Consider the following 27,024-nt stretch of genomic DNA (forward strand, 5'->3'; position numbering starts at 1 on the left):
TTCTTTCACAGTTCTGGAAGCCAGAAGTCTGAAATCAGTCTCTGTGGGCTGAAATCAAACTGTTGGCAGGGCCACACCCCCACCCCCACCCCAGGAGACTTTAGCCCTTCCGCAGGGCCTGGTGGCCGCTGGTAATCCTCAGCTGTGGCCACATAACTCCCATCCTTGCCTCTTTGGTCCTATGGCCTCTGCCTCTCTCTGTGTAACATCCTTGTCTCTCTCTTATAGGGACACTTGTGATGGCATTTAGGTCTCCACCCCAAATAACCCAGGATAATCATCTTATCTCAATATCCTTAATTTAATTATACCTGCAAAGTCTCTTTTTCCCAATAATATCACATTCTGGCTTCCAGGGAGTAGGGCATGAATGTCTTTAGGGTTGTCCAGCCTGCTACAGTCAGAGAGAGGAAGGAGGAAGAGGAAAGAGGCAGAGGGGGACCCACCCCACTTGAAAGGCCACCTTCCTTCAGAACAGCATTCCACCCAAATCATTCTTTCTGACATCACCTGCAGGAATTTAGCTCTATGTATGCCACAACTATGCCATCATACGGTGGCCATGAGAATGTGCCACTCAGGTCTCTTTCTGCTGGGAAGAGACCCAGGAAGTGGGGACCCAGGGCTGTGCTCTGAAATCCATCACTTCCCTGGGGGCAAGGCTGTGCTTCCCATGACTTGCTCACAGCAGGGATACTGAGGCAGGCCTGCTCCCTGGAAACATGGAACTCCTCTGACAGATGACTTTGACTGAGGAGTCCCTAAAGGCCTTGCTGAACCTTCCTTTGATCTGCCTGGCAGTCTCTGCACAATGCTCCCACCCAGTCTCCCTCCCTTCCTTCCAGCTCTCCTTCCCGCTGGGGCCAGACCTCCACCCAGCCTGACTGCTCCTCCCCCCCCCCCAACTCCTCCCAGGCCCCTCTCCATCTTCTCTCACAGGCATACCCTCTAATAAGTGTCTAGTGCATTTAACCCTTGCTTGGTACCTGATTCTTAAACAATCTAGATTAACACATATTACCTATTTAATACCCCTCTGTACCTAAGTCATTTAATACACGTATTTTAAAAGGACAGTTTACATTCACTGCTAGAAATAGAAAGCCAATATCACTTGCCATCAACAGAAGGAAAGATGAAAATAGAGATATAGATCAACAAAGCGATGTTATTACATTTTAGCCTGGTACCCATTGCTTGCCTGCTAAAAGACCCAAGTCTGAAGTCGGCTAGCATTCATTGTTACAGATGTGTTGAAAACCTATTAGCACCAAACTCAGGCCTTCTCCTGGACCCAGTCAGAAAGATCAAAAGTGAGAATAACTTTCTCACTTGGGACTTCCAAGTTAATGCTTACAATAGACCAGGGAGTGCACCTCAAGCAGTCACAGAGCCTTGCACGTGATTGACAGGCAACAAGAATGAATTCATTATTGGTAATAGGAAAATTCCCAAACTATTAATTAATTTGTGAGCTTTTTCTAGCAGTAACTTTTTCTTCATTAATACCAATCAGGTAAATGTTCCTTCATGCTTTCTTGTTTTGGGGGAGGTCTGGGTTGCAAAAGTAAAGTCTTTTGAAGGTACCCCTCTTATAGTCTTGAAAGAAAGCCTGAAATCATGAGTGAGGAACAGAGACGCGTGGAGCATGGAGAGAGAAAGGGGCTGCTTAGGCCAGAGAGGAGGATCCAGGCCCAGGATCCAAAGAGCTGTAAAGTCCTTTCCCCTAGGGAAGGGATCTAGAGGGCTGGGGTGCCTCTGAGCTTAGAGCATGGTTTTATAGAGGGTTTGTGGCAAATCCGCTACACTGGGATAGACCCCTCAGTCAAAATAAAGACAATAAAATCATGGGACATTGTCTCTCACCCTGCTTTGTGAATCTGGATTCATGTATTCCTAAAAGTATCTTAAGAGTATTAGACCGATAACTTTTAAAAGCTAGCCAACTCACTGCCAAGCCATCTATCTATTTAGATTGATATTTTTGTGGTACCCAAAATGGTAGAGATTTGTTGTTTCACAAGGATGCTCTTAATTTACATAAGCATGCTCTCTGTCTCACAGGAGTAAGCTGAAAAGTAACCATGGTCTGGTGCCTTTTGGAAAACCAGCTTGCAGTGCATCAGGAAAGGACACATTGCCTTTTCCATGAGTCACGGGACAGCAGAGGAGTGAGTGAGTGTCATTTTAATAGGTGTTCAGTTGAAACTCTTGGCAGCAAGTGAGAAATCACAATTCCAACTGGCTTAAGCTCAAGAGAGAGAGTGAGAGACCCGTGGGCGGCTCAGTGAGTTAAGCAACCAACTTTGTTCGGTTCAGGTCATGATCTTACAGTTTGTGAGTTCGAGTCCTGCATCGGGCTCAGATTCTGTGTCTGTCTGCCTCTCTCTCTCTCTCTCTCTGCTTTAAAACTTTAAAAGAGAGAGAGCACGCGCACGCAAGAGATAGAAGAGTTTATTTGTATAGACCATGTAGACTTGCTGCAGGCAGGGCTAGATCCTGGACTGTCAGGAGGACTCAGTATTGCTCTTCATTCTCCTTGCTTTGCTTTCTCCGTTGGCTTCAGCTTCAGGCTGCTGCTGGTGGCGAAAGTGACTGGCTGACCCAGGCTCGTTCCCGTTCTCTCACTACCTCAGGGAATGGAGTCTCAGTTTGCATCTCATACGCCAACCCTTCAGGCTATCACTGTGGTCAAGGCCAAGGCTCTAATTAGCCAGGTGAGATGCCCACCTCCCCTGGAAGGGGTGGAGTCAGCCTGCCCAGAACTACACTGTTCGGTTACTGGAGGAAGGCAGAATAGATGCCAGGGGCCAGGTGAAAACGCCAGGTGTCCTCCGCAGGTAGACCCTACATGTGCCCAGGAGCAGAGAGAGTTCCCTAGTGTGGAAGACACTCTGAGAGCTTTCTTTTGGAAAATTCTCAGTGTGTTTACAAACTGAGTAACCCTCAGGTGCGAGGTCCCCCACATGGCACATGACACTGAGTGAAGGCCCTCTTGGACTCACTGCTGATTTCTGTTTAGCTCAGGATGCACATTCTTGGCACCCTGGTACATCTCTAATGAGAGGCTGAAGAGCAGGGGTTCTTGACTTTTCTAAACCTTTGTTTTCTCTCTTGTGAGATGGGTATAAGATGAGTATTTCTCTCTCACAAAGGATTGCTTAGTGAGACAGTATGTCTAGGACATATTATCCATTGTCTAGATCAGAGAAGGTATTTGACTAACATTGGCCATTGTTATTTGAAAAATAGATAAATACTTCCTACAAGCACATTCACAAATATGATCCCATTTGATTCTCATAGTAACCCTGTGAGGTGGGTGAGAGACACATTATTTTCCCGTTTTAGGGATCAAGACACTGAGGCTCAAAGAATTTAAATGATTTTGCCATAGGCTTAGAGCTTGTCAGTGGCAGAGCCAGATTTCAAAGCCAAGTCGTTGACTTCTCAATGCCACCTCCTTGTCACCCTCCAAGTCACAAGGCTGACCAAGAAAACATGGAGATGCCTAAGGACAACCTTCCAGAACAACATAGCCTCCTCATTGCCAGTCATCATGATCTAGACCAGTCCTGTCCAACAGAGATACAATGCGAACCACAGATTGAATGTTAAGTTTTCTAGTAGCCACATAAAAAAGTAAAAACAAAACAAAGAAAAAAAAACCCCAAATAAACAAGAAAACAAACAAGCCAATTTTACTATTATATTTTATTTAAGCCAAAACATCCAAAATATTATCATTTCATCATGTAAATTAGTATACAACACTATTAATGAAATATTTTAGTCTTTTTTTTTGTAGTAAGTTTACAAAACCTGTTGTGTGTTTTACACACATAACACAGCTTAGTTCACATTAGCCACCTTTCAAGTGCTCAGGGGTCGCATGTGACCAACCGGTGGCTCTTGCTTTGGACAGGGCAGGACTAGAGGTAGATGAGGTACACATTTAGGGCTCCAGAAAAGCAGGGGGTATGAAAGACAGGGGACTAGAGAAAGAGAGAGAAGGATTTTGCTTCAATGAGTTTACCTAGAACCTTGCAAATTAGTCTAGCAAGAAAAGATTTAAAACAAGCACACGTAAAAAAAAATAACAAAATAAGTACATGTATTTTGTGGGTGTTATTTTTATTCTGCATTACAGCAAAGTGAGGATGATGAGGCACCATAATATTTTTTCTTTTGTATTTTATTAAGTTAGTTTCCATATAACACCCAGTGCTCATCCCCACAAGTGCCCTCCTCCATTCTCATCACCCCCTTTTCCCTCTCCCCCTCCCCCATCAGCCCTCAGTTTGTTCTCAGTATTCAAGAGTTTCTCATGGTTTGTTTTTTTTCTTTTATAGTTTATTGGATGAGGCACCATAATCTTGTCCTTGATAAAAAAGGCTCCTGGTGGCTCAGTCGGTTAAGCGTCCGACTGCAGCTCACTGTTCCCAAGTTCCAGCCCGGCGTCAGGCTCCGTGCTGACCGCTCAGAGCCTGGAGCCTGTTTCAGATTCTGTGTCTCCCTCTCTGTCACTGCCCCTCCCCCACTCGTGTTCTGTGTGTCTCTCGAAAATGAATAAACATTTTTAAAAAAGAAGATCTTAATGCTGTCTTCGGGGCAACGCCTACTGCAGAAGAGATGAACCAAGATGTGGCAACAGAACCCACTGTAGCTAATTGAATCAGAAAAGCAATTCATTAAAGGATGTTAGGCGATTCTTGGAACCTTCGGGGAACCGTAGAATCGGTTTCAAGGGAAAAGCCGGAAACAGTGCTCAAACTGTAGTTCCTGGCTTCTCCAGTAGGGGCTCTGTCGCTGCCATCTCTGGCCCAGGGCACCTGGACTTACCATCCTCCCTGAACACAGGTCATGGCTACCAAGACCTGACCACGGCTTTCTTTCCTATATGGAGTCTGCGCCTATATCCTAGAACCCGGGTCACATTCTTGCAGCCTATATAGCAAGAGAGTCCGGGAAAGCTATTTTCCGGCTCCCTTGTGAGGAAGTGAGACTCATATAATAAAACTACCCAAAGGTAAAGGTGAACAAACAGTACTGGGTTTCCTCAAGCATGGTGCACGTCCACTCCACTAGTTAATTGTTTTTCTCTTTTATTTTTATTTACTTTATTTTTATTTTTTATTTTTGAGAGACAGAGAGAGACAGTGTGAGCAGGGGAGGGTCAGATAGAGAGGGAGACACGGAATCCGAAACAGGGTCCAGGCTCTGAGCTAGCTGTCAGCACAGAGCCCGACGCGGAGCTCGAACCCACGAACCAACCGTGAGATCAGACCCGAAGCCGGACACTCAGCCGAATGAGCCACCCAGGCGCCCCTATTTACTTATTTTTTAAAGTAGGCTTCATGCCCAATGTGGGACTTGAACTCATGACCCTGAAATTGAGAGTTGCATGCTTATCCACTGAGCCAACCAGCCACCCCTGGTTTTCTCTTTTAAAAATTACTGTGAAATATATCACATGGACAAGAGTGATTATAATATGGGTACATGGTTAAGTAATAATAACAATTATTCTTATCTTCCAAATTAAGAAATACAGCATTATTAGTTCTTTGGAACCCCTGCTCCCCCCATTTGTCCCTCCCTACCAATTCCTCTCCCCAAGTGATTACCACTATCCTGACTTTTGTATCATTTTCTTGCTTTGCCTATTATTCTTTTAAAGTTGAGATATAATTGACATGTGACAGTTTATTAGTTTTAGGTGTATAATGCAATGCCTTGATACATGTACATATTGCAAAATGACCACTGCGGTGAGTTCAGTTAACATTCACCACCACATATAATTATAGTATTTTCCCCCTGTGATGAGAATTTTTAAAATCTACTCTCTTGGCAACTTTTGGGATTTTTTTTTGAAACTGAACTTTTTACCTTGAGATCATGTAGACTTACATGCAATTGTATATCTTTCACTCAGTTTCCCCCAGGCATAAATTTTAGAGAACTAGAGCACAGTATCACCAGCAGGATATTGAAATTGAAACAATCCACAGGTCTTTCTCAGATCCAGTTTTACTTGTACTCTGTGTGTGTGTGTGTGTGTGTGTGTGTGTGTGTTTAGTTCTATACAACTTTATCACATGTGTAAGCTTGGGTATCAACTACCACAGATCCTGAACACTTCCATCACTACAAGGGTCCCTCGTGTTGCCCTTTTATAAATCAACTCCTGATGACCACTAATCTTTTCTCCATTTTATAACTTTCTCCTTTCAATAATGTTATATAAATGGAATCAGATAATATGTTACCTTGGGATTGCTTTTTAATCTTTTTTAATGTTTTATTTATTTTTGAGACAGAGAGAGACAGAGCATGAGCCGGGGAGGGGCAGAGAGAGAGACACACACAGAATTGGAAGGAGGCTCCAGGCTCTGCGCTGTCAGCACAGAGCCCGATGCAGGGCTCGAACCCACCAATGTGAGATCATGACCTGAGCTGAAGTTGGAGGCTTAGCCAACTGAGCCACCCAGGCGCCCCGGGATTGCTTTTTTAAATTTAACATAGCTCTCTAGAAATTCTTCCAGGTGGTTGGTTGGTGCCTAATGGTTTTAACATATGTGAGTTGATATTCCTAAGCAAGGAATTGTTTACTTGGATTAATTTTTAATAATCATTTGAATCTTATATTACAATTCTTCTGTAACTTGCTTTTTTTCATTCAACAATAAATATGTTTTTGAGACTTACCTTTGTTAATATGTGTGGTTGTGGGCCATTCATTTCCACTAGGTACATTTATCACAGTATATTAATCTAATCAGTTATTGATGTGCATTCTAGTTGTATTCAAGTTTTTATTTTTTTGAACATGATGAATGATGCTACTATGCATATTCTTGCCTGTGATTCTTAGTGCAAAAGTGCAAGACTTTTTCTAAATTTAAAACCTTGGTGGACACCAGACTGGCTCAGTCTGTAGAACATGTGACTCTTGATCTTGGGGTTGGGGATTTTGAGCCCCATGATAGGTGCAGAGATTACTTAAGCATTTAATTTAAAATAAATTTAAAATTAAAAAATAAACATTGGAATGGATTTTCTGGTTCATTGAATATGTTTATGTTTAATTTTACCAGATAAAGTCAAATTCTTTTCCCAAAATGTTTGAACCTATATACCTATTAGCAATGCATGAACAGTCTTATTGTTCTATATCTAAAGCAACACTTAGTAGTATTGTCAAATCTTTAACTTTTACCAGTCTGGTAAACATGAGGTAGTATTTCATTGTCATTTTAATTTGCATTTTCCTGTTTACTAATGAGATTGAGCATCTTTTTTTATGTTGATGGACCATTCATGTTTTCTCTTCTGGCAAATGCCTGTTTGTGTCTTTTGTCATTTTTAAAACTTAACGTTACTTCTTCTGACATTTTATTTCATAAAGCCTAGATTCTAATAATTTATAAGATAAATATGTTCCAAAGCTTCTTTCAGTGTGTGATTTAGTTTATCATTCCCCTTACCGGCTCTTCTGGTGAAGTCATTCTTAATTTTTCTGCAGTCAGCTTTGTCAAATATTGTCTTTTATGGTCGGTTTTTTGTCTCTTAAGAAATTCTGCTCCCTTGTGTGTCAACTATACTTCAATAAGATAAATAGCAAACACACAAATAAACATAAGTAATTACTTACTTATATGTAAGAAAATTAATAAATTAAAAAATTTTGCCCTATCTTATAAAGATATTCTCCATTATCTATCTATTTATGCATATGTGTATACATACACGTTTAAATGTTTAACCCACTGGAAATTGATATGTGTGTGCGTTGTTCAATTTCCTTTATTTTTCCCCAAATGGGGAAAAATATCATTCCCCTTCCATATTTGAATAGCACACCTTTCCCCACTGCACTGCAATGCCGTCGGTCATAAATCAAAAGCCCACACGTGCGTGGGTCTGCTTCGGGGCTCCCTCCTCCCACACATGGTTATCTGTGTGCCAATGCCACACAGTTACCACCTCGTTCTTCACAGTCATGTTTTGGTTATCTTCCATATAAACTTTAGAATAAATTTGTCAGATCTCACAAAAGGATTTTTTTTTCTATTATATTTAAGACGTGTATTCAGTCTACAGAGGGAATTAGGGATATTTAACCTCTTTTTCATTCGGAGTCTCCTAGTTTATTACTATGAAAAATCTTTCCATTGATTAGTGTCTTCCAATAACATTTTTTTCAAGTATTATCCACAAAGATCATCCACAATATTAAAAAGTTTTATTTCAAGGCACTTTGTATTTTGGTTGTAAGTCATTTTATTCATTAGATTTTTAATTTTTCTAAATGCAAAAATGCAATTGACATACAGAGATTTCCTATAAAACAACCTTCCTAAACTCTTATTAATTCTAATCATTTATCTATAGATTCTTCTGTTCTCCGCATAGATAATCATACTGACTACAAATGATGAGTGTTTTGCTTTTTCCTTTATAATTCTTATATCTTTATTTCTTTTTTTTCTGTCTTATTCTTTCTTTACCTGCAAAAAAGCTGGTCTAGTGTGAAATGGAGTGATCAGAACAGGCAGTGTGGTCTTGTGCTGGGGTGCTGGCTCCAAAGGTGAATTTGGTTTCTAAAAATGTATCAAGCTGTGTACTTATGATTTATACATGTTTTTCTAACACTATGTAATACTTTAATAAAAAGTTAAAAAAATTTTTTTAGGATTATTTTTTCAACATCCTAACCTCTCTTCATGCTCTAAGGATACCATGAGCAGGTCTGTACCTGTCTATTTTCAACCTGATTACATATTACTGTAGAAAAGAGGTCTTAAGTGAACACTCATGCCTGTTTTCTTGGAGAACTACCAGGGGGAGGGGGCACAGACCTAGTCTCAGCGGCTCTAGAGGGCAGAATACAGTGGGGAGATGGAAGTACAAGGAAACAGACTTTCCATAAAGCAGAAGGCAAAGCTTTCTAACAGCACCGTGGTCTAACCAGAAAATAGACTGCTTTTTGAAAATTGACCTCCAGCACTGTAAGTATTCAAGCAGGGCTGGATATACACCCACTAAGGACGCAACGCCCCCTCTCCAGTGGAGCGGAGGGGGAGGGGTGGGGGCCAGTTACTGCTTCTGCCTCTTTCAACTCCAAGCTTTGGGATTTTTTTTAAAGAATTGGGTTTATTTCTTATCCTATGTTGGAGGGATGTTTTATCAGCTCCTTAGAAGAAAAAGAGTCAACAAAAGTAAAACTGGTTGCTCGAAAATGTTAGTAATATTAATAAATCCCTCTCAAGTCCAATCAAGAAAAAGAGAAAGGTAACACATTAGAATTCCTCTCCTCCCTCCCCAACAGCCAGCAAGTATCATAGTAAGTGCACATCCAACAATCGTTGAATACATGTGTTAGCTATTGTTATTTTTCATCCCGATCCCCTCAAACGTTGCACTGCTTCTTGAGGTTTCTAGCCTCAAAAAGATTAGTCTGTCATCCTATAATCTTTTTCATAAAAAGGACGAAGTGATTAAGGCACTCATTGATTTGAGATCCAATAAGAGAAAAAAAATCTGTTAATGGATTGGCTGACTTTTTCATAAACTCAGAAATTTTTAGTGAAGGGAAGTTCTAAAGATTATTATTGAGATAGAAGGTAATTCTGTGATTTCAGTTTTACGTTATTTTACTCTCATTCCACCAAGCTCCTTCTTCCCCGAAAATCTTCAGTTTGTTGGGAGGTAAAAATACATTCTCAGATTCTCCCAGAAGCTGCGCCATCAGCCTTAAAGACGAAAAAGAAGCCTTGTTTCCTTGTGCCGCTGTAGAAATGTCTTCCTTCTTCACCCCCGGCTTAACCGGATCAAAGTCTTTTTCATTCTTAGTTGATTGTTCTCAGAAAATCTGGAGTCCAGACAGGCTTGAGCCGGAGAGGGTGACCTCTTGAGGGCAGACCCCGGGCCACGGCGCTTCTCTTCCCTTCGCAGACCCAGGAGAGCTGCGCCCCCTCTCCGCGCGCGGAAAGAGTACTCTAGCCGAGCGGAGAAATCCGTTACCAGGCTGCTGTGTCCCCAAGGGCCATTCCAGGGCGGAAGAGGACGGGGAAAACCGCTGTGTTGATTCCTTGGCCCCGTGGGCCGGGCGCGCGGCGGGTCGGGTTACAGACAGGTGAGTCCGGCGGATGGGCGAGCTGCGGGCGCCGGGGAACTCCTGGCTGGACGCGCCCCGGCGGCCCCCGGAGCCCGCGCAAGTCTGCTCACTCACAGGAGGGGTGCGCCCACCGCCGCGGCGGAGGCAGTGCTGCGCGTCCCCGGGCGCACCCGAGCGGGGGGCCGTGAGAGGGACAGCGCGCGCCCCAAACGCGGGCACTGCTGGTCTTAGAAACTTGGCATCTTTCTCTTACCAACTCCTCTTCCTTCTCTCCCAGCTCCCCCTCCACGAATAAAGCCTGAGAGGAAAAACCAAAACCAAAAATAAATACAAAGCTCTCCAGCCGCCTCCCCGGCAGCAGCCCGTCTTCATTTACTGGGAAAGGTATTTCCCAGCCTCAGATTTGGGGGAGCAGGCGGTTAGGCGAAGACTATAATGGGAGTGGGCGAAGATAAGAAATTTGGTGCGGAGCTGCGTTTGCATAACCTGCGCTTGGCTTTTGTTTCCATTGTGTGTTTATCTGGATTGATGAGGCTCTTGAGTTGGTAGGTCTTGGGGTGGAAGCTGCTTTAGCAGAGCGAGCCGACTTGTTTTTCCCAGACTGTACGGCACAGATCAGTAATAACGACGTGTTCTAAAGCCGCCGAGTTTTAAGTTGTGTTCTTACTGTGTTTATTTGGGGGGGGGGGCTGTTGTAAATGATGGGGATCTTAAGCCCCCAGGTTCCCCCCCTTTACCAGATCAGAGTCCTGGAGAGTCTCCCTGCCGCCTCGCCCTTCCGCCCGCCGAGATTTCAACTGGCCGCGGAAACCATCCACAAAGTCCGGAGGAACTGAGCCATTTTCTTGCTTGCTTGTCGGAGACAAATCCACCCGGGGGCGGGGGATGGCGGTGGTGTGTGCAACTCGCAGGAAGCTCCAGCTCTTAGGATGGACGTCTTGGGAAGGGGACCTGGGCGCTAACCTCTAAGAGTTTTCCTTGAGGTGCTTGTGATGGGGGAATGGGGCAAGAGGTTGATCAAAAAACGTTCTTCCCTTTCTAAAAAGGGGAGGGGGGAAAGAATCAGACGTTAAATTCTTTTGCAAACATTCATGCCTAAGGAAGGGCTGGAACAGGCAGCCCCGGCCGCCGGAACCGGTCGGACAGGTAGCGAGCTTGTTGACACCGTTATGTTGCAGGGCGCATGCTCACTCCCAAGTTTCCTGGTGCCTCTTCTATTCCACCTTATGAAACTTTTTCCTCGGCGTGGTCTCACTCGCGATTTAAAGCATAGGTGTCGCCGAGCCCGGAGGCTGGAAGTCGCCGGGAGTGCGGGGGAGAGGCCCGGGCCGCGCCGCGGCGGGGGGCGGAGGGAGAGGGCCGGCGAGGCGGGAAGGTGGGCTCTGGCCGCCGGGAGCCGGGGACCGAGTCACTGCCGCAGCCCCTAGCGGGGAGCAGCCGTGAGGAAGGGGGCCGCCGGCCGGGGAGGGGGCCACACCATGCCCAAAGTCTTCCTGGTGAAGAGGAGGAGCCCGGGGGTCTCGGTCCGCAGCTGGGATGAGCTCCCCGATGAGGAAAGGGCAGACACCTACATCCCAGGTAAGCGCCGCGCGGGGGCCGGGCCTGGGCGCGGGAGTCCCGGTGGGGGCAGGGGTGTCCGGGTCCTCTCAGCTCATCCGCGGGGGCTGGGCTCCCCACCCCACGCCCAGTCTTTCGGGCGGGGGGAGGTTCTTGAGGCGCGTGCAGACCGAGAGGGAGAGGCTGGGGAACCTAGGACGCTATGCGCCCCCTTCCTCCTAATGGGCGCCTGTAATTGCCCGGCGGCGGGACCGTTGGCTGCAGCGCGGGGCGAGGTGGCCCAGGAGGGGAGACTGAAGGCCAGTAGGGGCTACTCTTGGTCCCATGCCCTCAAAGGGTTGCGCCAGGATCCGTCAGCCCCTTGGGCTAGGTGGGTTGAAGTCAGACCCCTGTCCCCCCATCCCAGGGAGAGAAAACTTGGCGCGGAGTGTCCCCAGCCGCCCAAGGCCCTCGGTTTCTTGTGGGCGCGAGAATGGGACCGAGGAGCCGTCCCCCAACACCGTGCTCGCTCCGGAGGCCGAGCTGGGGACTCTCTTGCCCACCCCCGCGTGTTGCCCACTTGGCCTGGTGCCCAGGTCCAGGGCGGGGCGGCGGCACCGCCCGCAGGTCAAACTGCCGCGGACTCCCGGGCCTGACGCCGCGTGTCTGTGTCGGGGCGCCGCCCCTCCCTCCGCAGTGGGCCTGGGCCGTCTGCTCCACGACCCCCCCGAGGACTGCCGCAGCGACGGCGGCAGCAGCAGCAGCAGCGGCGGCGGCGGCGGCAGCGCGGGGGAGCCTGGAGGCGCCGAGAGCAGCTCGTCCCCGCGCGCCCCCGAGCGCGAAATCCCCGAGCCTGGCGACGCAGAGGGCCCGGGTGGACACCTGGCGGCGATGCAGCGCCCAGTCGCCAGGTCGAAAATCAAGGTATGGTGTCGACTCTGCCCCTGCCGCCACCCGCACCACACCCTGGCGTCGGGCTCCGGGAACCCGCGCCCCTCCCTGCAGCTCCCGCCCGCGCACCCGGGCACCGGTGCACCCCGGTACCCAGCGCACCCGCCGCGCAGCTCCTGCACCTGCCTCTGGGTCTCGGCCAGGGCCGCTCAGCGCGTCCTCCCGCCTGCTGGGTCGCAAGCGGCCAGCGCCGCTGAGCCCCGGAGCGGGCACAGTCGGCCGGGGTGGCCTCTGGAACTGCTTAAAAGACCCAGGCCCAGCTTCCTCCCTCCAGCAGCCCACTGTGGGCGCAGGGCCTGAAGAATCGCCAGGCCGTAGGGGTTCCCGGGTTCGGAAAGGAGGGACCCATGCTCTCAGCAATTCCATTCTCTGGGGCTCATTTCCTAGCGCTAGGTCAATTCTGAGTTCCACACACTTGCTTGCGTTCAGGAGACAGTGGCGGCAGTTTGGCACACGGCGGGCCTCTCACAGTAACAGCTATTCCCAGTGAAAATTATGGAGCGCCCGTTAGACTCGAGGTCTGTGCTGGCACTTTAAATTTGTCATACCTCTCAAATCTTCTTTCTTTTAAATGCTTATTTATTTTTGAGAGAGAGAGAGAGAGACAGAGCGTGGGCGGCGGAGGGGCAGAGATCGGGAGACAGAATCCGAAGCAACAAGCTCCTGGCTCTGAGCTGTCCGCACAGGGCCCGACGCGGGGCTCGAACCCACGAACGACAAGATCATGACCTGAGCCGAAGTCGGATGTTTAACCGACTGAGACACCTAAGTGCCCCTCCCTTACCATCCTTCAGCAACCCCCACCCGTATTTTAGAATTGTGGGCTGCATCTTATCTGGCCTTTCTGGGTAGAACTTCCCTGATCGCCTGCTCAAATGAATTCGCTACCCCCAGGGTTAAGGAATCCCATTACCCTGACTCAATCAGCTGGAGCCAGGGAGTAGTGTTATAGGAACCACTTGACCCCATTTCCTAGCCTGGTGGGACTCTGCGGGCCCCAGGCCCTCTTAGTGGGCGTAATTCATGAGCGTTCCCGGGCGGTCCTGCAGCCCAGCAGCCCAGGCTGGAGGGATGGGGGGTTGGGGAGGAGGAACTCCAGTGTTGGCTGTGGATTGGGTGAGACTAGGTAACGTTTCCTGGGCGAGGCCATCCCTCCCTATGCATATTCCTGGTTCCTGGGGTTTAGCTTGGGGGCGGGCTAGGATGTATTTGGTTATGAATTGAGGCTAGAGGCTAGAGCTGGAATCCTCAGGAAAAGACCTCTTGAAAAGTTGCTGCAGTGCTGCATGCTGCTCCGTGGTAAGTGTGCTGCTGAGGTTCAAAGTCGGCTGGCCTGAGGCTTTTCTGGGCCAGATGGGGTTAAGTGGGAGGGGACAGTTTGCCTGAGGCTGGTAGCTCTGCCCTCCTGGAAATTCTACAAAGTGTCCCACTTGCATATTTATCACTAGGCTGGAAGGACAATTGCAACGTTGTTTTGGGATTGACTGTAGTCGGGTTGTCCTTCTGTCCCCCAGTTTCCCAGATTACCGTGGAAAGTGGCAGGGGAGAAACATCTAGTCCCTTAACCAACATTTTAGGAGCTCTCTCGTGTCCCCGGTCAACAGTGCCACCGGAGCCCCGGATTAAAGGAATAAATAAGCCACAATCTTATTTCTGTGATCTTGCCTACAAACTGCCCCAGCGTCCGGGGTGGTGAGTTTGCTCCTCAACATAAGCATAGCTTCCGGAGAAGTTTAATTTGTTTACTGGATGCTTAGATTCCTTTTCCCTCTCAGCTTTTGTCTGAAAATAGGAGATACCTTGGTATTAAGATGCTCCAAGCCACCAGAATTATCATCTGTGGTATTGGCCGTTTTCAAATGACTGTCCAAATTGCCTGTGACTTAGCATATTGCATAATCGTGTAGTTCTGTGCAAAATGTGCTGGACTGTCTTAAGAGTTTGTTTTTTAGAGCACCCGGATGGCTCAGTGGGTTGAGCATCCTCTTGATTTGGCTCAGGTCACCATCCTAGGGTCATGGAATTGAGCCCCCCCTCAGCTCTTTGCTGAGCATGGAGCCTGCTTAAGAGTCTCCCTCTCCCTCTTTCTCTCTCTCCCTCTCTTCCTCTGCCCCTTTCCCCTGCTGGCCTACTCTCTCTCTCTCTAAAGTAAATTTAAAAAAATTAATTCATTAACTCAAAGAAAAGGAATACCACTTGAGAATGAGGCCTATACATGAAGCATAATGACTGACTTTGAATGACTTCAAGACACTCAGCAGTTGGCTCAGAGCAGTAAAGGAGGGGCAGATTTGAGCCAGTGCCCTGCAGAGACGCAACATCTCCTCTAATTTTTTGGAGTGCTTACTGTGTGCTAGGCAGCCAGGAGGTAAAAATGTTCCCAACTTGGTGGTCTAGAATGATTTGACAGTATCAGTTAAGCCCCAGTCTCTGGCTTTGTCACTTATTAGCTGTGTGACTTTAGGCAAGTTGCTAATCCCTGTGGGCCTCAGTTTCCTTGTCTGTGAAATGGGAATAATAATGATACCTACCTCATAGAGTGGTGAAAATAAATTAGTAAAGAGGGGAATGTGGTAGGTGCCCGTTAACTCTAGCTGGAATTATCTGGGTTGGTGGGGAGACCCAAATATTAATTATTAACTCCATTACCGCAAAGGTAATGCTAAACACATGCAAAGATGTAATTCTGAGCAGGGAAAGGTTTCTTGGTTTTGATTTAAGAGGCAGGTTTTAGGGGTGTGGCATGACTGAGCCCAAAGCTTGAGTCAGTAAAGGACTCTATGGTGCCTGAAGATGGAAAATGGACCCGCTGGGTCAGAGAGTCAGTGGGAAGTGAGAAACTGGGACAGGATGAGGTGGTGAAGGAGCATAGCCAAAGGGGGGTGGGTGTGGGGTGGGGTTCCTGTGCAGGCAGAGAAAGGGTTCTGGAAAGGTTTTGAGAAGGAAGACTTCAGTTGGGTCCATCTTACCAGCTGTCTTGGGGATATATTATCTGTCTCAAGTCGTCGTCGTCATCTTTTTTTTTTTTTTTTTTTTTTTTTGTATTAGAGAGAGAGGGCTCAAGTGAGCAAGGGGCAGAGAGAGGGAGAGAGAAAGAAAGAAGCCAGGCCTCTCCGAAGCAGGGCTCAAACTCATGAACCATGAGATCATGACCTGAAGCTGAAGTCAGATACTTAACCGAGCCACCCAGAGGCCCCTCTGCCCCGAGTCTTAGTTCCCTCATCTGTAAAGTGGGAAAACAATGGAATTGGCCTCCGAGAAGTGTTGGTTAGATGAAATAAGGGGTGCAGAATGTCTAGCACTTCTGTGCTTGTGTAAATGGCCAGTAGGAAGTTAGTTTAACAGTGATAGATGGCAAGTTTCATTAACATCCAGTATTTTGTTGTCTCCACTGGGGACTAGGGATTTGCCAATCTGGTGGTGCTTGTGAGCGGATGTGGAAAGGAGTCATAGGTGCCGATTAGGAAACTGGCTTTTCCCAGGCTATCTGCCTTTTGGCTGTGTGCCTCAGTTGGTTTGCAAAAATTGTCTCTTTACTGCTGAGGATTCAATAGTTTTCCAAACAGATCCAGGTGGGGAGATCATGTGCATCTGAGAAGGCTGTAGTGCTGGTTCTAGGTGGCTTTAAGTTGCTTTTAGTTGCTTAAGTTGCTTTAAGTTGCTTGGCCCATTTGCAGAATCTAGCTGTGGAGCAGAGACCTCCCAGACACTCTGATCACCACTGCCCTTTCTTTGAAGGTTTATCAGAAACTGAGTAACTCTGAAGTTCGATCAGTCAATTGACTGATGTTTTTCCTTCCTGTCTCAGTGGGTGGTGAGACCCAGGTGCAAGTAGAGAATAGCAAGTGAATCTCTCTTCTCCCCCTTTCCCCTTCTGTTCCCTTCCTTTGGCCTCTTCCAAGGATACTAAAAAGGTACTGAGTGTAGAATTCCTTCTAAAGTATTTTTGGTCTTTTACCTGGCTCTGTAGTCTGAGTCTTCAAGTAGTGCCAGATATGTGAAGCTGCAGTAGTCGTTTTTTTTCTTCATCATTTTTCATTTATGGAGACTTTCAGAGGCATAGTGCCTGTTACCTCACGCCAACAACCATTACTCCGTGGCCCTTCCTGCCCATCCATCTAACGCCTGACATGTGATTTTTGAAGCAAATCTCAGATATCATATTACTTCAACCATAAATATCTCAGACTATGCCTGTAATAGATAAAGACCAAAGTACACGATCACACCCATATTAACAATGGTGTTCATATTGCTAATTGTCTCATAAATTCATGCTTTTTTTTTCTTCTTTAGTTTGCGGAGTTCCGTCCACACAATGTCTACACACCGTAATTGACTGACATGTCTTTCAGGTCTCTTTTAATTTATACTTTTTCCCCCCATCTCTTTTCCATTTCCTTACAAGTTAATTATTGAAGAGATGAGTAATTTGCTTGGGGAGTTTCTAACAATCTGAATTTTGAGGAATGCATCACCACAGAGTCTAACGCTCCTTTGTCTCCTAGGTTTTCTCTAAATGGGTAATTGGTTCTCAGCTGCACTGTCCACTATGGTAGCCAAAGTCACAGGTGACAGTTTAGATTTATTTATTTATTTTTTGACAGTTTGATTTAAACTAAGTAAAATTAAATATTTAGTTCCTCAGTTGCACAAACCACATTTCAGGTGCTTTAGTAACCATGTGTGACCGATGGCTACTGTATTGGCCAGTACAGATTAGAACATTTCTTTCATTGCAGAAAGTTCTGTTGGACAGCACTATGTTGGGTACTTAATCAGGTGTATTTAGTTTAGCTATGTAGTATGTCACAGTGGGGGTCATCTGTTAACATCAAGAAAGCACATAATATTTGGTTGTCTCTTTGTGATGTTAGCAGTTGTTGTTATTCAGGGTCTAAACATTTTAGGCTTTTAGGGGTTGCGGTATTCTGTCCTTCGTTTATTAGTTGATATTCTTGTGTAGATAGGCACTCCCCCTCATCAGCTGTTTGGTTCCTAATGAGACAGTTCATTCAGGAAAGGCCTGGTAAGATTCCCTTATTTACCAGTTTTCAGGATAATCGATTGGTTCACCAGAATTCCATAGGCATGACCAACTTGTTTATTTTTAAATATTGTTGTGAATCCTGGATTTAAGTATTTGAAAAAACCCATCCATTTGCTATCTGGAAGAGAATATAAGTTCTGTCCCTAACTCTTTGCCTATTGTCTTTTATCTCTCATGACAGAATTGGATGCCCCTCACCCCATCCCATTGTAACTCACTGACCATGGCCCTTACATTTGGCTGTCCAGACTCCTCTTCTTGACCTTTGACTCTAGATCTACCAAAGGCAGGGGACAGTCCTACTGGGTTTGTATCCCCAGCACCTGGGACAGTAATGCCTGACTCACAGGAGGACATAGGTCAACCTGGGACAGAAGCACAGGCAGGGAAGAAGGAATCAACAGTCCCTAGATGCAAATGGCAGCATTTGGAGGAAACTAGGAAGCAAGAAGAAAACATAAATCTGGGAAAGTATCTGGAATAGATGTTTTTTTTAATGTTTTTTTATTTATTTTTGAGACAGAGAGACAGAGCATGAGCAGGGAGGGGCAGAGGGAGACACAGAATCGGAAGCAGGCTCCAGGCCCTGAGCTGTCAGCACAGAGCCCGACGCGGGGCTCGAACCCACGAATGTGAGATCATGACCTGAGCTGAAGTCAGACGCTTAACCGACTGAGCCACCCAGTCGCCCCTGGAATAGGTGTTTGAAAAAGGCCAGATTAATTAAAGAGGGGAAAGGAATGGGGGAACCATATAAGTGTTAACTGTACCAGCTTTTAATTTGAGTGTAGGTGAAGTGGGTTTAGTTGCAGACAACAGAGTCCACTGTGGTTAGCTTCAGCTGAGAATGGTTAATGATAAGGTAGCAAATGGACTAAAACACCAGGACAGAACTCTCAGAGCCACACTGCAGAACCGGGCCACCAAGGGAGGGACACATTCTGCCTCTATGGCTGCCTGCTAATGCAGAGTATAGAGTGATTGCCATGTGGCTGCCTCTGTCCAATTAACTCAGGCCCCAATTCAAACCTCCTGATAGTGTGTGTCATTGGTGGAACCCCAGTCACATCTAGAACCTGTAGCTGTAAGGGAGTCTGGGAAATGTGGTTTGTAGCTTTTTAGCCTCTGCAGTACAGGAAGGCCCACCAGAAAAAGTAGAAATAGATGCTGAGAAGAGTGTCCATCTACAGGATCCACTACAGGGAACTTAAAAGCTTGTGTGGTCCAGTCCCCTCATTTGCAAGGAAACAAAGGTAAAGGCCAGGGAGAGGGGGTGGGGTCAGCATTGATTGAATTCAACACAGGTTTTAGTAGCAAAGCCCAACCCAAGGATCCTCATTCTTTTAGGGTTGTTGTATTGCATTGTAGGAGGTATCTTTGACACTAGAGCTGATAACATTGATGGTCTGACAGGAAACTATGGTATGACACAAACAATAGGATTCATCCCCTCCCTTTCTCCCACATCATTCCCAGACCCGTGGGCCTATCCGGGAAAGTGTAGGTACAAGTTTTGCAGACAGCAGGCCACATCCAGAATCTCCGTGTGGGCACCAATAAGTCATGTGACCAAAAGCAGGTTAGATCTCTTGGCCTCAGTTTTTCCTGGATTCTGAGGATACATACTCTTAATTATCTCTGCATTTGAGAAGGTTCTCCATCTACCATAAAGCAGGGCGGTGAAGCCTAAAGAAATAGTATAGGGACCAGGAGGGAATTTATTGTCCCAAAGGAATTGGGCAATATGCTTAGCATATTTTGTTTTAACTTTTTTTAAACATTTATTTATTATAGAGAAACAGAGAGAACATGAGCAGACGAGGGGCAGAGAGAAGGGGAGACACAGAATCTGAAGCAGGTTCCAGGCTCCAAGCTGTCCGCACAGAGCCCGACATGGGGCTTGAACCCACAAACCACAAGATCATTACCTGAGCTGGAGTTGGATTCTTAACCGACTGAGCCACCCAGGGGCCCCTGTTTTGTTTTGTTTTTTGAGTAATCTCTGTGCCCATCATGGGGCTTGAACTCACAGCCCCAAAACGAGAAGTTCTGCGCTCTGCCAACTGAGGCAACACAGAACTGTGCTTAGCGTGTGTTAATGCGGAAGGATAGCAAATGAGTTAGTTGGAAATCTTGTTCAAATGGCCCCCACAAGATGGGCCTGGATTCAGTATTCTCCCACAGGAAATAGGGCCAATAATAAGACCATCTTCTCTGGTGGAAGCATCAATAGAAAATAAAGGATTTCATTTACTTTTTTTGGTTTAGAGTTTGACAGGTGAGTGACCTTAGCCAACTTTGAAGTTGGTCGAGGGCCAGCCTAGGTCCCTACCTGCCCCTGACACTCCTGAAGTTTTCCGGAGCCCTGATACAATGATCAGTTTGTTTTACTGCAAAGACCTTTTTTTTTTTTTTTTTAAAGAACTAGAAGGGAACCTTGTGTGTCTTTTAAAATGAAAGCTGAGGTCTGCAGAAAACAGGACAGCAAGTAGGAAAGTGCCCAGCTATGGGGTTGGAGGACCACTTAATCTCTCTTCATCTTTCTTGCCCTGAATTAATCTCCAGATTGATGTCACCTCCCACTCGGTAGCTTCCCCACTTCATTAATAAGCCTTTTGCAAAGTGTTGCTTTTGGATTAAGGGTGACACTATCAAGCTTTTCCAGAAGGTAGCATGCTGTATATGCCACTCCCAGGAGGTCTAGAGCGGTACCCTAATAATTAACGTTAGTAATTTCTGTATCAAAACACATGAATATTGACACCCAATGGGATGAAACAAAGCTTTGTGTCTGCTTGCCCCAGTTTTATTGCTAAAGAGAGATACATGAAAATGTTGGTTTTCAGAGGTTTTTGGATTTCAAAATCGTGGAGGAAGGACTGGGAGTTGGCCGCCCACACTGAAGGCCTTTCTTTTTTCCAATCCGAAAATTCACAAGGCCAATGGAGAAATAAGGGATTTTGACCACTTACCTTTTACTTACCTTTTACTTAGGATCACTGAACTTTGCAATTGGTCTAACTTTAAGACTAACAAGTTATCGACCACCAGGTCCTTTTTATTTTTTTAACATTTATTTATTATTGAGAAACAGAGAGAGACAGGGCATGAGCTGAGGAGGGGCAGAGAGAGAGGGAGACACAGAATCCGAAGCAGGCTCCAGGCTCCGGACGAGCTGTCAGCACAGAGCCCTACACGGGGCTCCAACTCACAAACCATGAGATCATGACCTGAGCCGAACTTGGACGCTTAACTGACTGAGCTACCCAGGCACCACATCACCAGGTCCTTTTTAAATAGCTTTTTTTATTTAATTCCTTAACAGTCCTGAGAGGCAAATATAGTTATTGTCCACATTTTACAGGTGGACAGCTTTACAGGAAATTAAGGCTTAGAGAGGAGTAACCTGCCTATGTCTCAAAGACTCAGTGGTGGAGCAGAGCTTGAACTTAAGAAAAAGGAAAAGAACTGAGCTCTTAGATCCTCAAACTGCTGGAAGTGGCTCATCTAAAACCATTTTATCATCTTTTTAGATTTCTACTCCCAATGCAGGGCTTAACCTCATGGCCCCAAGATCAAGACTTAAACATTCCACCAACTGAGCCAGCCAGGTGCCCTGCCATTTTATCATTTTTACACGTGGGAAATTGTGGATATTAAATGACATCCCACAAATAGATGATAGGTTTAGGTGTAGGTTTTTTTATTTGATACTCTGCATTCCTTGTCTGTTCATTGCACTCTCGTTCTGTAACTAAGATAGCCAAGATGTAACTAGTTTGGGTCTACTAACTGCAGAATAGAGCAATAAGGTAAAACTAGTTAACCTTATTTTGAACTTTTAGGAGGTCCAATGTTAGGTATAAACCTGTGTACGGGGAGCTTGGGTGGCTCAGTTGATTAGGCATCTGACTTTAGCTCAGGTCATTATCTTGAGATTCAGGAGTTTGAGACCTGAGTTGGGCTCTGTGCTGACATCTCAGAGTCTGGAGCCTGTTTTGGATTCTGTGTAGTCCTCTCTGCCCCTCCCCCACTCTTTATATTTCTCTCTCTCTCTCTCAAAAATGAATAAACATTAAAAAAAAACCCTAAAACAAAAAACATGTGTAAACATTGTAAAGATGGCCCAGTCAGGTGACTTGTGACCTGGGAAGGGATTGCTGGTCCTCTGACCCATGGGGTGTCATTCTAGGAATCAGATGTGTTGTCTGTACCCTGCAGCCCCTCCTGGGAGAGAACGTTAGGAAATGTGGCAGATCTGATGTTCTGGAGAGAATGTGATACATCTCTTACGGTTCCAGTTACTCATTGCTCTTTCACAAATTACCCCAAATTTAGTAGTTTATTTATTATACTCTATTCAAGTTCTGTGGAATGATTGGGCTTAGCTGGGCCATTCTTGCTTGGGATTTCTCTTGCAGTTGTGGTCAGATGACAGTTAACTGGAATCTTCTGGGTGTTTGACTGGGCTGGACATCAGAGTGCTCACTCACGTATCTGACAGCTTATTCTCTTTTTCTGGCTGCTTTGATTATATGGTTCTATCATCTTTTTAAAAGTCCCTCTTGACGTACGGACATATAGGTAGTTCCTGGCCTTATAACATTACAGATGGAACTTCAGGGCACCTGATGTGTGAAATACGCTCTGTGGGGTAAATTTCACATTTAGGAATTTATCCCACAAATATTCCTTCCTTTCTGAGAAGTCAACGGGCTGGCAGAAGCTGGCTTTCTCAGTCATGATCTTTTGCCATTTAATTAATCTTGCATCTTTCAACAAGGCTCTCTTAAGGCTTCAGATATAATTTGTTAATGTCTGGGTGCTGGATTGGTCATAGATACAGAGAGGTGGCAGACAGTGCTTCAGGGATTGGAGGGGCACCTTAGGGAAATACCCTAAAATGAGGCCCTTGGTGATGACTCAGTTTTCCATCCTTTGGAATGGGGATGTATATGATAGTGGAGAAACGAAAAAATTGCCTTTGTTGAGGCATACTTGGAGAATTTCTATTTTGTTCCAAGAAAACCAGAAGAAAATTTCCCCCCTTGTCCCCAGTTTCCTCCCCATTCTCATGTTTCCCCCTGTGTTAAAAGGCGTTCTGTAACTTGCTCAGATGATCTATTGGCTCTGCACTCCCTGGAATTGTCACTAATCTCCGTTCTCTCTACCTTTCAAGATTGTATTCTTTTCAGGCAAATTGATGCCAGTCATTTGAAGGTTTCATCGTGAACTGTAATAGAGGGTAAACAGGAATTTGGGTTTGGACTGTAAGTTGGCAAGTCCTTAAGAACATTCTACAGGAAGACAGTTCTAGCTTTCTTAATCAAATTACCCGGGTTGGTTGTCTATGTTGTGTTTTATTAGGCACTCACTAGCTCTCAGTGACCATTATCCTGTGTAGACGTGGCCTTGAGGAGCTCCAGGTATTCAGTTTGCCAAGACTTGGGCCACATTTAGTCTTTTCACATCCCAGCAAGGGTTGCAATGACCAAAATGGGGACTCCTGGGCAAGGAGAAGACCTGACCTGTCCTGGTGATAGAAATAGGAAAGTCTTGGGCTCAGCTGGGTGTCCCTCAGGACAAATGCCAGGCCCAACCCTCTTTGAGGCATGCAGGGCAGAGGTGGGATGTGAGGAGTTGGAGGCCCAGGATGGTCGCCCACCAGGCCAACAGCCCACCCCCTGAGGCTCTCCTCCTCTGTAGCTTCCAGGGGCCCCTCTGCCTTTTGCATAGAACTGAATTTCTTTAGGGCCCCAAGGTAGAGTCCCAAGGAGGACACTGCCCTTCTCTGCCACCACAGCTCTTGGGCTCAGGCTAGCCATGTGGAACCACACACAGTCTCTGTCTTTCCCATTGCCCTCTTCTGGAATATTCTTTGCCATTGCCCTGCTCTTCCTTCTCTTCTTTGCCTGGCTGAGGAGCTCACTTCCTCTGGAAGTGCCTTCCCTTAAAGTTTATGTCTGGGGAAGGTACCTCTCCAAGGTGTCCACTGCACCCGGGGCTCTGCAGATATCAGTGGCCTTTTGACTGAAATGCTTCCCTACTAGACTGGCAGCTTCTTGGGACCCCCTCCTAGTGACTGTATTGCTTCCAGCTCTGAACCCAGGGCCTGTGGCAGATGGGGCACTCCAGTGTCAGCTGAGACAAATTAAGACCCAAGCAGACAAGAGGCTGACCAAAAAACCCTGTTCTGGCGTCTGGTGCCTTCCCCACGTCTCTATGTATTTTGCCACTTTTGAGCCATTGCCTATTTAGCACTCTGTGCACTGGCCTGAGTCTGAGCCAGGAGTGTGGGGGGCAAAAATGTGCATAAACACTTGCTGGCTACTGCAAAGACATTTAGTCAAGGAAACCAGATGAACTTTGAGGAAATGTCTGTGCATAATGGAACCTTCTGGAATTCGCAGAATCAAGTACTGAACTGTGTGAGGGCCAGTACTCTAGCCTCATGCCTAAAGGATGGTCTGTGCCACAGTGGCATCTCCTAGGAGCTGGTTAGAAATGCACCATCTAGACCGCACCCCACCTCCTGAATCAGAATGTGTGTTTTAACAAGACCCCCCAGGAGATCTGTGTGCACACTGGGGTTTAAGGGCCCTGGTCTCAGGGGTACAGGAAACCAGCTTGGGCAGAAGCTGCTGTAGCTGGAGAAGCTACATCAGGGAGGCATAGTTGAGCTGGGTCTCGGTGGAGGGCAATACCCTGGGTGGAGGGAAGGGGGCTGGTGTTGGAAGCCAAGGAGGTGTGTGGATCCAGGCAAGGACCAACTCTTCCTGTTAATGATGTTTGTATGAAAATAAGGTTATTAGGCACTTTGATAAATAGTAGGGCAGTTGGATCAAGCTTCTAAATGGTCTGATTTGCTAACTAGGAAACCTTTGATGAATATGTTAGATCTGGTGTTTTTCACCACTTAATTATAGTTTTGATTTTCTTCCTCAGGCGGCCAACATGGTTGAGGGAACCCAAGACTGGGAGCCCAGGACCTGGGGTTTGGTTATTGTTTTGCTGATAATGAAGCTGTGGGTTCCTGACCAAGTCCCTTCCCCAAGTGATCATTTTGTTTGTTCGTACCTTGGTGGATCAGGAGCTGGGGCACGGCATGGCTAGGCAGTTCTACCGTGGGTAGCATTGGCCAGAGTCACTTAGCCACAGCTGGTGGCTGCCATGGGGTCCCGGGAGGCATAATTCATATCTGGCCCTCAGTGCCTCTCTGAGTGGCCTTGCTATCCATGTGGTTGCTTGGGCTCCCTCACAGCATGGTGGCCTTGGGCGTCTTACATGGCAGCTGGCTTCCAAGAGGGAATGTATGTGCTCGCTTTGGCAGCACATATACCAAGAGGGAATGTATGGAAGCTGCAGTCTCATAAGACCTAGAACTTACACAGGCCCTGCCTAGATCCCAGGGGAGAGGAAATAGTGTCTGTCTCTTGATGAATGGAGAAGCCTACAGGCACGGGGAGGAAGTTGTTGATTGTGGCAGTCTTTGGGGACTCTTTACAACAGGCTCCATGTCATCAGGATCTGGACTCTCTTCTTTCTGCTCTTCCATCCTCAGCACTGGCTTCCCTGTCATGGTCCAAAGGGGCAGTTGGAGCTCTATGCAGCAGGAGGGAGACAAGGAGGAAGAGAGCACCACCTTTCCCCATAGAGTGTATTTCATTGGCCTGCTAGTCCTGCGGCCATGACTTGCTATCAGGATGGCAAGTGTAGACACGTAGCTGGGGGCAGGGTGGGTAGAAATCACAAGTCTGTTCAAAGAGAGGGGCACCTGGGTGGCTTGGCTGGTTAAGCGTCTGGCTCTTAATTTTGGCTTAGGTCATGATCTCTCTGTGAGTTCGAACCCTATATCAGGCTCTACGCTAACAGTGGGGAGCCTGCTGGAGATTCTCTCCCTCTCTCTACTCCTTCCTTGCTTGTGCTTTGTCTCTCAAAATAAATTTAAAAAAGAAAGAAGAAGATGAAGTCTGTTCTAAGGGAGAAGGGGAGAATGAGTGCTGGGAGGGGCTGCCAGTGATCTCTTTCACCTTCCCCTAAATCCTCTTGGAGGTTCTTAGGGGTCAGGAGTCACAGCCTGGCCACACCTGGAGACCCGGGGAGGTGGGCTCCGGGCTGAGCCCACTGGGGGTGCCTGCCTGTGTCTGTTCCAGGGCCTTTACCCCCCCATCTCTGTCCCAGTTCACCACAGGCACCTGCAGCGACCCGGCGGCTCACAGCTGTGAGCTATGTGGCAAGGGCTTCCGCCTGCAGCGCATGCTCAACCGGCATCTCAAGTGCCACAACCAGGTGAAGAGGCACCTGTGCACCTTCTGTGGCAAGGGCTTCAACGACACCTTTGACCTGAAGAGGCACGTCCGCACGCATACAGGTGAGGAAGGGGCGTGTGCTTTGGTTGTTCTGGCTGACAGAGTTCCTGCTCCATTGCTGCGGAAGAGCTAAATCGGGAGCATGGAGCAGTGTCATGTTTCTGGAAAGACTGCAGGGTGGGTATTTGGGGCCAGCGCATCCGGGTTCACTTCCCAGCTGAGTCGCGTTGGGCCAGGCAAGTCCCTTTTCTGAGGCTGTTTTTGCCTCTGTAAGATGTGGTGATGGTCCAAGTTCTAGGGCCATCTAGACAGATCCCTGGCTGGAAGTGTTCTGGGTTGTGATGTCTGCCACAACTCGGGGGGCATAGTTCAGCTCTTGTCCGGCTGACTACTAGAATGGGTTCTTGTGGTCCCGCTGGTGGTGTGTTTTGCTCCTTTGTTGGGGTGTGAGCCTGTTTCAGAATGAAGTCTGGAGAGCTCAAAATGAGAAGGAAAAGCTCAGTGCCTCTCTGAGCCTGGCATGTGTTTTCCTCCCCTTGGGCCTTCTGTAGTTTTCCCGACTTAATAAAGTGTGAATTTGGGTTCTCAGCAGCTCAATTCATAGGGAGTCCTGGGGGTGCCCATTGACCTCTCTCTTGGCCCTCTGGGTAAAATCTTGTTAGTTTTAATTTAGAAACATCTGGCCTCTAGGCTTCTCCTTGAGGCCCATAGTTCCACACTGACCAGAAGGATCCCTTGAAGAGAATGCTAAGGATGCAACTTCCCTGCTGAAAATTCTCCAACTCTGGGCAGGATGAAATCCCAACTCCTCATCTTGACGGGTTTCATGTAAAGCTCTTTATAATCCGGGTTCCATCTTCAAATCCATATCTCATCCCTTCCTGTCCCACCCCATCCCACCCCACCCCATCCCACCCCATCCCAACCCATCCACTCTCCCTGTAGCCTTATAGAATTTACTCTATATAGTCTCCTGATCTTCAAGCCTTTCCAGAGTTTGGGGTTTCCTCTGGCATCTTGGCGACATGGGAAAATGCCTTCCGAGACTCCCTGCA

At 46.9% G+C, this 27,024-nt stretch overlaps 1 protein-coding gene across 6 annotated transcripts in view; it reads left to right on the forward strand.

Annotated features, from left to right (window-relative positions):
• The first annotated feature begins 9,861 nt into the window (after positions 1-9,861).
• Positions 9,862-27,024, forward strand: part of OVOL2 (ovo like zinc finger 2) — a 31,130-nt gene continuing 13,967 nt past the window's right edge. The window contains exons 1-3 of one of the 6 annotated variants that reach the window (XM_029917301.1): positions 11,562-11,701; positions 12,357-12,583; positions 25,842-26,031. In XM_029917301.1, coding sequence (XP_029773161.1) covers positions 11,602-11,701; positions 12,357-12,583; positions 25,842-26,031 — 517 coding nt within the window. In that variant the 5' untranslated portion in view covers positions 11,562-11,601. Of the gene's footprint in view, positions 10,142-11,561; positions 11,702-11,761; positions 12,584-13,888; positions 13,910-17,621; positions 17,640-25,841; positions 26,032-27,024 lie in introns of those variants that run through there. The other 5 variants (XM_029917302.1, XM_029917303.1, XM_029917300.1 and 2 more) reach the window with 5 other exon arrangements.

This window comes from Suricata suricatta, chromosome 12 (genome assembly GCF_006229205.1).
Source record: "Suricata suricatta isolate VVHF042 chromosome 12, meerkat_22Aug2017_6uvM2_HiC, whole genome shotgun sequence".
NCBI lineage: Eukaryota > Metazoa > Chordata > Mammalia > Carnivora > Herpestidae > Suricata > Suricata suricatta.